The following is a 12,954-nucleotide window of genomic DNA, read 5'->3' as shown; positions in this document are numbered from 1 at the left end:
CTTGTTTCCGCTTTGGAAACAGAACATAGCTGTCAACTTTCCCCTTTTTAAAAGGGAAATTGCCTTATTCCGAATAGGATTCCTCGCAAGACGTAGTCGACTGCTATGGCTGTCCGGAACGCCAAAACCCCGGGGAGAAATTGGGCCGGAGAGAATTTCGACATCTTCCCCAACTTTTTCTCTCTGCCTCGCCGTCCTCAAGGGAGCTTGTCCGTTTCCAAAACCCCCAAAGTCCCTGGAGGTAATCTGTGGGGTGGGCACCCTAAGCCCCAACCTATGCCAGAGCTGGAGGCGTGGTTTCGGTCTAATCCAGGAGTGTTCCCCACCGTATCCTGTCTGCATGTGCTTTCCCGTAGAACTCTGCGCTTGCTCAGAGGTGTTCTGGTGGTGACTGGTAGCTGTCGTGGGGGTTGCCAAAGGACTTTCGTCTTCCACCCACCGTAAATCGTTGTGGCCTCCTCTTTTCCCCGCCTTATGTGTGCTTCCTAGCCCTGGTCTCTATGTTTCTTCCGCAATGAGATGTGTCCGGAAGCGGTGTCAAAGCGGTTTCGAAAAGGGGATTTGTGTATCAGAAATGAAATACCGTATTTTTCGCTCCATAAGACGCACCAGACCACAAGACTCACCTAGTTTTTGGAGGAGGAGAACAAGAAAAAAAATATTCTGAATCTCAGATGCCAGAACAGCAAGAGGGATCGCTGCACAGCGAAAGCAGCAATCCCTCTTGCTGTTCTGGCTTCTGGGATAGCTGCGCAGCCTGCATTCGCTCCATAAGACGCACACACATTTCCCCTTACTTTTTAGGAGGGGGAAAGTGAGTCTTATAGAGCAAAAAATACGGTAGTTCGGCTCAGTCCCTCCCGCTATGTCCTGAGGCGGTCGGATGAATTACGCCACTTCAGAACAGGCATAGGAGCCAACTCCCAAGGCCTGAGGGGTCTCCACCCCCCAAAAAAATTAAATATTTGAGGGGGCTGGCCCCTCCTAAAGTTGATAGGCATTGCCATTCGAATGGTGTCATATGATCGATTACGCGGAGCAGGACTTACTTGGCCCCCCCCCCAATATTTTTATTCAAGTTGGCCCCCCTGAGAACGAGGGTGCATGTTAAAAATGGAGCGAGCCCCTTTTTTCCTTGACAGGCTAGCTTTCCATGTGCAGGGAGTTGTCCTTTTGTGTATGATCGTAGCTGTCAACGTTTCCCATTTTTCAAAGGGAAATCCCCTTATTCCGAATAGGATTCCTCGCAAAAGAAAAGGGGAAAGTTGACAGCTATGATATAATAATAATAATAATAATAATAATAATAATAATAATAATAGGATAGGGCGGTGTTTGTGGTCCCATGGCTCTGTGTTCCCTGGCTGCTGTCTCTTAATGTGTGTGTGTGTGTGTGTTTGTGTGATTCATCGCTGCTAATGGCTTGGGGGGGAAATCTGTGGGGCCAGAAGGAGTTGGACTAGGTAGGTACAGAGAATGGGGTTTGGGGCAATGGGGAGAGGCGGGGAGCAGGTCTGGCCATTTGAGACGTCCAACGGCAGCAAAACAGCCCATGGAGGGCCTTCCACAGGGCGGGTGCCACCACCGAGAAGGCCCTCTGCCCGGTTCCCTGTAACCTCACTTCTCGCGGGGAGGGAACCGCCAGAAGGCCCTCGGAGCTGGACCTCAGATGATTAGAATCTGGCAGCCACGTCCCCACATCCTGACCCTAAGATAGGTTGCTCTCCTCTTAAAACAGCGGACCCGTTCCTCACAGACGCTCCCTAAGTGCGTTAACTGGACCTCTGAAATCTCCACGGACACCCAAATTTGTTCTGGGAGCATGTCTTGATTTTTATAACCCTGGTCGTTTGAAGTGCCTGGTCGTTTAGACAAGAGGCTTAGAAACCCGAGGCAGTTTTAATCTGCGTTAGTATTTTAACTTCCGTGTGTTTTAAAGCAAAATGGTGCCTTGGTTCTCAAACGCCTTTGATACTCAAACAACTTGGAACCCAAACACTGAAAACCCGGAAGTTAAGTGTCCCCGTTTGCGAACTCTTTTCGGAAGCCGAACGTGCTCCGTTTTGAGTGTCAAGCTTCCGATTTGAGTGTTACGCTGAGGTCTGTCTGTTTTTGATCTTTATTTTGCGTTTTTGTGGCTTTATTTGTGACTGTGTGGAAACCAGTTTAGTTACTGATGGATTGATGGATTGTGTGACTGCAGTACATTGTTTATTGCTTTCGTTTCATGGATCGATGGCTAAAATGACCAGAAAAGTCAGAAATCAGGAAGACCAAATTTTTAACAAGGAATGGGGGGAAATTATAACTTAAAGACCTATGTAAACAGTTAAAGTTGTTAGTAGGATTGGAGTAGCACTTGTAGTTTAAGGCTGATTCTGGACATAATGGAAGAAGTAATAGGTTTATTATTAAACAGTTATTATTAAACGATAAGATTATTAAACGGTTATTATTAAATGATAGCATTATCGTAAAAGATGCGGGAGGAAAGGATTAATAATAGGACCCACATAGTGGAGGACGCAAGTCCAGAAGATTCCTTCAAATCTTGTTTTTACCATTTATGTCTGATATACAGCTGTACCTTAGATCCCAAACGCCTTGCAAGTCAAACTTTTTGGCTCCTGAACACCGCAAACCCGGAAGTGATTGTTCTGGTTTGTGAATGTGCTTTGGAACCCGAACATCCTCCGCGGCTTCCGATTGGCTGTGGGAGCTTCCTGCAGCCAATCGGAAGCCGCCCTTTGGTTTAAAACATTTTGGAAGTCGGACGGACTTCCGGAACGGTTCCCGTTTGACTTCCGAGGTTCCCGCTGTATCTCTGTCAAATTTTAAGATGAACAATCAAACACCGTATTTTTCGCTCTGTAAGACGCACCAGACCACGAGACGCACCTAGTTTTTGGAGGAGGAAAGCAAGAAAAAAAATATCCTGAATCTCAGAAGCCAGAACAGCAAGAGGGATCGCTGCGCAGCGAAAGCAGCAATCCCTCTTGCTGTTCTGGCTTCTGGGATAGCTGCGCAGCCTGCATTCGCTCCATAAGACGCACACACATTTCCCCTTACTTTTTAGGAGGGGAAAAGTGAGTCTTATAGAGCAAAAAATACGGTAAATTTGAAAATAAAAGAATAACCCTAATGTCCATATGCCCCTTCGGAACATAGGAAGGTGCCCTAGAACAAATCAGAGAACTGGGTCCATCTAGCTAATGCTGCCTGCACTGACTGGAAGCAGCTCTCTCTCCCAATGCTCTCCGGGGAGGGGAGGGGTTTGAATGTGGGGCTTTCTGCTTGCGAGGCCGTTCCCTTGCTAAGCCTCTCTGTCTGTCTCTCCCCGCTTGGTTTCTCTAACCCCGACGCACCAATGCAGCCCCACGGGGAGCAGCCGCTACGCCTCGTCGGCGGAGCTAAGCCAGGGCAGCTCTCAGCTGAGCGACGACTTCGACCCCGACGACATCAGCCTGGACGAGCGGGACGGGGACTCGTACCACTCCTGCCACAGCTCGGTCAGCTACCACAAGGACTCGCCGCGCTGGGACGAGGACGAAGACGACCTCTACTTAGACGAGGACGAATTCAACGAGGAATACAGCGACAATGAGGAGTACTACCCCGAGGACAAGGTGGGGGGACTCGAACCCGAGACCTACCCAGAGGAGGCCTACCCGCAGCAAGAGCAGCAGCAGAAGGGCCAGCCGCCGCCGCAAGGCGCGCCATCCCAGCAAAAGCCACTACAGGCACAACAGCAGCAGCAACAGCCACTACAAGCACAGCAGCAGCAGCAACAGAAGCCACTACAGGCGCAGCAGCAACAACAGCAGAAGCCACTACAGGCGCAGCAGCAGCAACAGCAGCAGCCACTACAGGCGCAGCAGCAGCAGCAGCAACAGCCACTACAGGCACAGCAGCAGCAACAGCAACAGCCACTACAGGCGCAGCAGCAGCAGAAGCCACAACAAGCACAGCAGCAGCAGCAAAAAGCAGAGCAGCCGCCGCCGGCGCAATCGGTGCAGCCGCCGCAGCCGCCGCAACAGCAGCGGAAGGTGCCGGAAGAGACGGCAGAAGAGCTTCCGGCAGGCCAGCAGAAGGAGGCGCCGGCGGAAGAGGCCCCCGCCCCGGAGGAAGCCCCCCAGGAGGAAGAACCCCCCAAGGAAGAGGAGAGGTAAGAGACGAGGGTGGAAATGGGCGGGGAGGTTTGCGGTGGCTGGAAACGACTTGCTGGAGCGATGGAGGCAGCAGCGCTTCTGGGGAGCAGTTGCCGGAAACCCCAAGAGGGCAGGAGGCCCCTGTTTTGGAGGTTTCCAATTATTTATTTATTTATTTATTTATTTATACCCCGCCCATCTGGCTGCGTTTCCCCAACCACTCTGGGCGGCTTCCAACAAAGCACTAAAATACAATAACCTATTAAACATTAAAAGCTTCCCTAAATAGGGCTGCCTTCAGATGTCTTCTAAAAGTCTGGTAGTTGTTGTTCTCTTTGACATCTGGTGGGAGGGCGTTCCACAGGGCAGGCGCCACCACCGAGAAGGCCCTCTGCCTGGTTCCCTGTAACCTCACTTCTCGCAGGGAGGGAACCGCCAGAAGGCCCTCGGGAGATGGACCCCGGTGTCCGGGCAGAACGATGGGGGTGGAGACGCTCCTTCAGGTATACTGGGCTTTCAAGGTCAGCCCCAACACTTTGAATTGTGCTCGGAAACGTACTGGGAGCCAATGTAGGTCTTTCCCATTGGAGTACGTCTGGAATCAGCCAAGATGGGCACGGGTCGAGAGGACAGGTGGTGAGCTTTCCAGCTCGGAGGAGTCTGTCCACATTGGCTGGGGATATCCGGTCATAGTGGTCCAATACTGGACCCGAAGACAATCGAGGGAACTTCTGGGGAACTTTCAGAGGGGCCCCCCACATGCGAGTTTTGGACGGGGCCAGAAGCAAAAGTCGGCGGGGCTTGGTTTCGACACGGTTATATATCATTCAGCGAGTTGCCTCTGTTCGTTTCGGCTGCAGGGAGAAGGTCGAGGCAGAACCGGTGGACCCGAAAGCCCGAGCGAAGGCGAATTGGCTGCGGGCCTTCAACAAAGTATGCATGCAACTTCAGGAGGTAAGCGTGTCTGGTCACTCTCCCTCGTTGCCCGTATTCAAATGCAGTCGATTTAGGCTCCTCCCCCTGGCCATAAAGCCCCGCCTCCCTCCCCAGCTGCAACAAACTCCCTCCCGCCACAAGCGCTTCCGAAATTCTCTGCCGATTCGAGAATTCTTTTTTCAAAAGATTTATTCGTTTGGTTTCTTCGGATTGCAATTTTACAGTCGTATATCGAACGCGGGACATAAAAACGCGACTCCAAGGAATCTCTTTGGCTTTCTTCCTCCCCTTTGTGGGTCCCATTATTAACCATTTCCTCCTGACGATCCAAATCTTTTACACCTCCAAATTTGAGAGTTCCTACTTGAGCTGTTTTTGCTTACAGAAATGGGAGGCGGTGCGTTGGGAATTTACTTTTGTGATATTCTGCAAATTTGCGTCTGCCTGCTTAATTTTCTGAATTGAATAAATTAAATCCTGAGAACGGGATGCTGCAATAGACGAGCCATTGGTCTCATCCGGCAGGCTCTTACGATGTCCTTAGTCTTGCGTGCAGCGCAGTCCGGGACAGCTTTAGATTCCTTTTGTTCACCCCGAGGGCTGTGTTGCCTTCTGGGTGAGCTTCCGAGGCAGGGAGGTCAACAGTAGGGGGCACCAGAGGCAACAGCCAACCACCCATCCTCACTTTCCTTCCTGTTGGGTTCTGGAAAGGCAACGTTGAGACTAAGGATGAGAAGGAAAATCCCAGAGCCAGGCTCAAGCTCTGGGCTTGCCCATAAGGAGGCAGGCAGGTTGTGGAGCAAGCCATTGTGTCTGCAATGAAAGTATTGTGTTGACTGGGTTTGACCCATCTGAGATGATTCCTCATAGCAATCCCACCTGATCACCACAGTGGGAATGTTCAGGGTGGCAGGAGAGGATATATTGTTTATTCATATCCTTCCTAACTTGCGCTAACAAGTTCCTTTACTTAGCAGAGTTACATTCCCCTTTTTACACGCACAGCAGATAGCTGGTCGCAGGCTCGTGTGAGCCTCTCACTATTATACAATTCAGTCAGATGTTTACTCACACGTTCAGTTCACAGATGGATCCCTGGAGGCAGACTTAGTTACAAAGTATATACATGTGGATCTACCCCATATGGGGGGGATACATTCCCCTTTTACATGCACAGCAGATGGTTGGTTGTGTTGCAGGCTCGTGTGAGCCTCTCACTATTGTACAATTCAGTCTGTCTCAGATTGAATTGTACGTTCCCGGTAAGTCCCCTTGAATCCCTCTTAAAAGAATAAAGACGCCACAATCTTCTTCAAAGTCAATAGAAGAACTTTACTCACATCAGTTCACAGTTGGATTCCCAAAGGCAGACTTAGTTACAAATATGTACATGCGGATCTACCCCATATGAGGGAATAATCCCAGTGCTTCTGCTAGCTGAGAGCTAGCAGAGCAGTCCTAGCTAAAAGCTGGTCAAACAAAGAAGGAAGTCAAAGAGAGAGAGAGAGCTGCGTGACTCATCCTTTTGTTACCTGGACAGGTGAGGTCACACCCACCTCTAGTCACATGCAAAAGGATGGTTGCTCCAGCCAGGAGGAACAGGAAGTTTCGACCGGCTGGACCAAACATTCCCTTGCGTGTCTTCTCTAGCAATACAAGGACTGTTGTACTTGACTGCCTCTCATGGATCACATCCCACACAGGTGGGGCCTGGTGGAGGGCAGACTGAGTTTGGGGGGTAAAGGTAAAGGTACCCCTGACAGTTAGGTCCGGTTGTGGCCGACTCTGGGGTTGAGGTGCTCTTCTCACTTTACCGGCCGAGGGAGTTGGCGTACAGCTCATGTGGCCAGCATTCTAAGCCACTTCTGGAAAACCAGAGCAGTGCATGGAAACGCCGTTTACCTTCCCGCCAGAGCGGTACCTATTTACCTACTTGCGCTTTGCCGTGCTTTTGAACTGCTAGGTGGGCAGGAGCAGGGACTGAGCAACGGGAGCTCACCCTGTCATTGCGGGGATTCGAACCACCAACCTTCCGATCGGCAAGCCCTAGACTTTGTGGTTTAACCCACAGCGCCACCCGTGTCCCTGGCGAGGTTGGGGGGCGTGCCCCCAATTTATCTAATTGACCACCCTGCACTGCACTCACATCTCCATTCCATGTCTCAGAGTGTCTATATTTAAGTTTTTACCTTCCTCCCATCCCTCCTTGGTCCTCTTCCCCGTTTGTTGAGTTCTGACCGTACCTATAATTTTTGTTTTGTTTTGTTTTGCTTGTAGACTCCACCCGCCATCTTTTTCTTCTTCATTTTCTTTTGGCCCCAATGCTGCCCCCACTTGGGGGCACCCTCACTTTTCAGTTTGCTCAGAGCCACCGCCATCTTTGTGTCTCCGTCGCTCTCGGTCTCCCTCTGGGATTGCAGGTAAGCCTTTCTTCAAGCGCCGCCAGAGGTCCTCTGAATATCTCCCCAAAACAGCTTCCTACATGTATCCAGCGCCATGAGGAACAGAAACCTAGGTTGCGTTGTTGTAAATAAAAAAAAACCTGCCCTTTTCCCTTATGGGGTATCCAAGAGCCCACATAGAGTCCTTACGTAGGTTCCCTATTGGTAGGAGAAGATAACAGAGGCCAACCGGAGAATATTGAGAAGCAAAGCAGCTAGTGCCACTTCCGGAGGCGGCGCGAAGCAAGCAATGGCGGTCCTCTTTGCGCTGCGAAGAGGGGCTCCGCAGAAAAGGGTCGTTCGCTGCGGCAAAGCGACGACCCACTAAGAAAAACCACGAGCAGAGTGAGCTCGTGGCCGTGGGATCCGGCGGGCACCTAGAGCGACCCCCAAAACGAAGAAGGGACCCCGTAAGGGGCTCCGGAAGCGCGGAGGGGAAGCGGTGCTGTGGATTCATCGCTCTTTCTGCGGGAGTGAAGCCGCGCGGCTGTTGCGGATGAGCGCCGACCTTTCTTCCTTTTACATTGGATTACAAACCAACTACTCGTGAGTAAGATTTACTCAAAATTGGATTACAAATTTATGAATTTGGCTGAAAGCGGGAGGCGAGAAAAAGGAAGTCCGTCTCCCGAGGATGCTAGTGATCAAAAGCAAAGATTTGACAAGCTGGAAGCAGTGCGGAGAGATTTTAAAGTGAGACATCATACGTTCGGAAAAGTCGGAAACTGAAGCAGGCAAGTTACTTTTATCTCCTTGCTATTTTCTGTACCTTATTTGGGGACTTTCTCCTCTGCTGGACTTTTCTAAATTCTAAAGACTTTAAAACCCCCAGTCCCGGACTTGCAGTGGGACAAAAGGCTACTTTGCGGATACACTTATAAATTTGAAATGGACACTTAGAGGCATTACTGTTGGATACAATTAAACAACTGTACTTTGCACCTTTTAAGAAACTTATGGCAATATTGTGAGAGCTCTGCTAGAGGGAAAAGGTCTTTTCCAAGGATCATCGTTAATTTACTTAACTTAAGGAACTTTAATGGCGTCTGAAATTTTGTTTCTTCTTCCCTGAATTGCAACATTACTCCCTCTAGTGGAACTTGGGACTTACAATTTCCTGAGAACCAACTTTGCTTTGTCTTTCTGTGGTTAGATTGTTTACGCTTGCGCCTGCCTTTCTCATGAAACTTTTGACAGTCTGACCTTGAATCCAAAGACAGGTGTGGAATGAGCGACAGGGTAAAAACAAGAGCTGCGTCGAAGGCAGGGAAAGGCAAACTGACACAAACAACCCTGTTTTCTCAGGGACGTAGATCTTCAGTCCCTGCTGTTTTACAGACTGCACCCTCGCCAACAACACCAGCTGAAGAAGCTGAACAACCAATAGGTGAGGATATGGCATCTGGAGGATCTAACACTCTTTTAGAGGAAATGTTACAACAATTCGCAATTTTGAACAAAAAAGTGGATGATCAAACTGCAAAAATTGACTTAGCCACATCTTCAATTACCAAACTTTCGGAACAGGTGGCCAAGCATTCACAAGATATTGGAAACTTAAACGACGCAACATCTGAAAATCGAAAATTGGCGGAGGCTGCGATTGGAAAAGCAGAGGCTGCAGCCAAAGGAGTGGAGGAACTGAAAGGAGAGGTAAGACCGCTCCACAAACATATTACAGACCAGCAGGCCTACCTGTCTTTGGTGGAACTGCGAAACAGGGAAAATAACCTGAGATTACGTTCTATCCCAGAGATTGAGAAAGAGGATTTGACCGGCTTTTTAACGGCAGAATTTTCCAAATTCTGGGGTATAAACCAAGACACAGATTTCAAAATAACGACTGCATTTAGATTGGGAAGAGTCGTTGGGAAGGACAGGCCTAGAGACTGTTTGATTATTTTAAGGACTAAACAGGAGAGAGACAAGCTACTTGATTTACACTTCAATAAAGCACTTGTGATCCAGGATAGAAGAGCACAAATTTACAAAGATATCCCTAAACAATTACTGGATCTAAGAGCCAACTACACTGACCTAACTGGACTTTTGAGAGGTAACGGAATACCTTACAGGTGGGAGTTCCCACAAGGTGTCTTATTTAAATACAAAGGAAAGAAGATAAAAATCAAAACGAAAGAGGATTGCCAGAAGTTCCTACACGATCACGGAGAAGACCTACAGAAAGGAGCAGCTATTTGGCCACCACCAGAGTTAGGGAAAGAGTTACCACCTTCGGACTCGGACAAAAAAGAGGACACCCCACAAGAGTAACAACAGATTGATACAAGATGTCTCTGCAGCTGTATAGTTGGAACATTAATGGCGCGAATTCCCCAGAAAAACGCAAACGGATCTTCCATATCCTAAAGAAAGAGAATTTGGATATAATTTGTTTGCAAGAAACCCATGTGACAAGGGTACACAGGAAGGTGTTAACAAATAAAAGATTAGGCCAAGAATTTATCTCATCAGACAGAGTCAAGAAGAGAGGCGTGGTGATTTACGCCAAAGAGACTCTTTCACCGAAACTTTTGTTTAAAGATGAACAAGGAAGAATCCTGGCTATTGAGATTTCGACCCAAGGAGAGAAAATTTTGATATTAGGAATTTATGCACCAAACGAGGGGAAATCAGAATTTTATAAGAAGCTGCATGAGACATTATTGGACTATCTGGACTATTCTAACATCATTATGATGGGAGACATGAATGGGGTTGTCTCTACTTTTATGGATAAGTCACAGAACCAGAATTTGACTAAAGATGGAAGACTACCAAAAACTTTCTTTGAACTAACTGACAATATGGATTTAATTGACTCATGGAGGACGAGAAACCCCCTAGGTAAAGAAGGAACTTTCTTTTCTGAGGCCCACCTGTCATGGACAAGGATCGACCAAATTTGGACAACTAGAGGGCTGGCACCTAAGACCACAAAAATAGAAATCTGCCCAAAGACTTGCTCCGACCATAACGCTCTGAAAATGGAAATGAGATTTACTACTGCCGACTCCTTCAGATGGAAAATGAATGACAACCTGCTAAGAGATCAAGAGATTGTAAAGAAGGCCCAAAAAGCTTTAAAGGACTATTTTGAAATCAACTTGAACACCTCGGTGGAAAAAAGAACAATCTGGGACGCGAGCAAAGCTGTTATGAGAGGGTTTCTGATACAACAGAATACGATTAAGAAAAAACTCTGGAATGGTAAAAAGGACAAGATATTGGAGAAGATAAGAGACGGCGAGAAAAAATTAAGATTAAACCCAAAATCCAAAGAGACCTTAAGAGAAATTAAATTCCACCAGTCACAATATGCGCAACTGATTAACCAAGAAGTGGAATGGAGAATTAAACAAATGAAACAAAGATCATTTGAATCGGCGAATAAATGTGGGAAACTGCTAGCTTGGCAGTTGAAAAAGAGACAAAAATTAAACTACGTTACCAATCTAGAAGTTGAAGGAAAGAACATTCAGAAACCGGGAGAAATTAGAAAGTGTTTCCAGAAATACTTTAAAAAGCTGTATACACAAGGACCCGAGGATGTAACCGAGATAGAACAATTTTTGAAAGAAAATGGTCTTCCAGAAATATCTCAAGAGAAGAGATCAACCTTGAATTGTAAAATAACACAACAAGAAATCGAGGATGCCATTCAGAATATGCAGCTGGGCAAATCTCCAGGACCTGATGGACTTACCTCCAAGTATTATAGGACGTTAAAAGATTATTTGATACAACCACTAGAGGAGGTTTGTAACCAGATTATGGGGGGAGGGAAGGCACCAGATACGTGGAAAGAAGCATTCATCACATTGATACCTAAAGTGGAAACTGAAAAGACTCAACTCAAGAACTACCGTCCCATCTCACTCCTAAATGTGGATTATAAAATATTTGCGGATATTCTGGCCAACAGATTTAAAAAAGTATTAAATGAGATAATCCATAAAGACCAGGCCGGCTTTCTCCCAGGCAGACATTTGTTTGACAATACCAGGAACATTATTGATATCTTGGAACTTTTACAAACAAATATTAACACCAAAGCAGTATTGATCTTTATTGATGCGGAGAAGGCCTTTGATAACATTTCCTGGAAATTTATGAAGAAAAATTTGGAAGGGATGGGAGTGGGAAGGGGGTTTGAGAATGGAATAGAAGCAATCTATTCAGAACAAAAAGCTAAGTTGATAGTGAACAATGTGGTGACAGAAGAACTTCATATTGAAAAAGGAACACGACAGGGGTGCCCCCTATCCCCCTTATTGTTTATTTCAGTCCTGGAGGTTTTGCTGAACATGATAAGGGAGGATCGGCAGGTACAAGGAATACGGGTCGGAGCGAAACAATATAAACTGAAAGCATTTGCAGATGACCTGGTTTTAACACTACAGGAGCCAGAACCCAGTACAAAAAGAGTTTTAGAACTGATCCAGAAATTTGGTCGGGTGGCGGGTTTTAAGTTGAACAAGCAAAAAACTAAAGTCTTAGGGAAAAACTTGACGGCCATGGAAACAGAAGGGTTTCAGAAAGAGACAGAACTAAATATTGTTAAGAAAGTGAAATACCTGGGGGTCAATCTGTCTTCCAAGAATTTGAATCTATTTAAAGATAATTATGAGAAATGTTGGTTAGAAGTTAAAAAAGATTTAGAAATTTGGTCAAGACTGAAATTATCCTTGTTAGGCCGAATTGCAGCTATAAAGATGAACGTTTTGCCAAAGATGTTGTTTTTGTTTCAAGCCTTGCAGATTGTGGACAGAGTGGAATGCTTTGGAAAGTGGCAGAAGGACATTTCTAGGTTTGTCTGGCAGGGCAAAAAGCCCCGAATAAAGTTTAAGATATTAACTGATGCAAAAGAGAGAGGGGGGTTTGCCCTGCCGGACCTAAGGCTATACTATGAAGCGGCAGCCTTCTGCTGGATGAAAGATTGGATTCTATTAGAAAACACTGATGTCCTAGATCTGGAAGGCTTCAACAATTCGTTAGGTTGGCATGCGTATTTGTGGTATGACAAGGGTAAATCATATGGAATGTTTAAAAACCATATTGTCAGAAAAGCAATATATATGGTCTGGAAAAAATACAAAGACTTATTGGAAAGTAAAACTCCGAGGTGGATCTCACCAATAGAGGCCAAAGCTCGGAAAACAACCAATATGGAGGCTTATTGGCCGAAATATTGGGAAATAATAGAAAATATTGAAGGTAACTGGAGATTGCAGAGCTTTGAAAAACTAAAGGATAAGGTGCAAAATTGGCTGCATTATGCCCAAATTAATGAGGTTTTTAAGCTAGACAAAAAAACAGGTTTCCAGGTGGAAAAATCGAAACTTGAGACAGAGTTGCTTGAACCAAAGACCAAGTTATTATCGAGAATGTATAACTTGCTGCTTAAATGGAACACTCAAGATGAGACA

At 46.7% G+C, this 12,954-nt stretch overlaps 1 protein-coding gene across 1 annotated transcript in view; it reads left to right on the top strand.

Moving 5' to 3' along the window:
- The window catches only part of LOC309522745 (protein unc-13 homolog A), a 106,091-nt gene that overhangs the window by 25,456 nt on the left and 67,681 nt on the right, over window positions 1-12,954 (top strand). The window contains exons 11-12 of the mRNA XM_082206269.1: window positions 3,374-4,165; window positions 5,009-5,102. Coding sequence (XP_082062395.1) covers window positions 3,374-4,165; window positions 5,009-5,102 — 886 coding nt within the window. The remainder of the gene's footprint in view (window positions 1-3,373; window positions 4,166-5,008; window positions 5,103-12,954) is intronic.

The sequence above is a fragment of the Podarcis vaucheri genome, assembly GCF_965113315.1.
Source record: "Podarcis vaucheri genome assembly, chromosome: 18".
In the NCBI taxonomy this organism is placed as follows: domain Eukaryota; kingdom Metazoa; phylum Chordata; class Lepidosauria; order Squamata; family Lacertidae; genus Podarcis; species Podarcis vaucheri.
The sequence above is the reverse complement of the archived record's forward strand: the minus strand, read 5'-3'. Positions and strand labels throughout refer to the sequence as shown.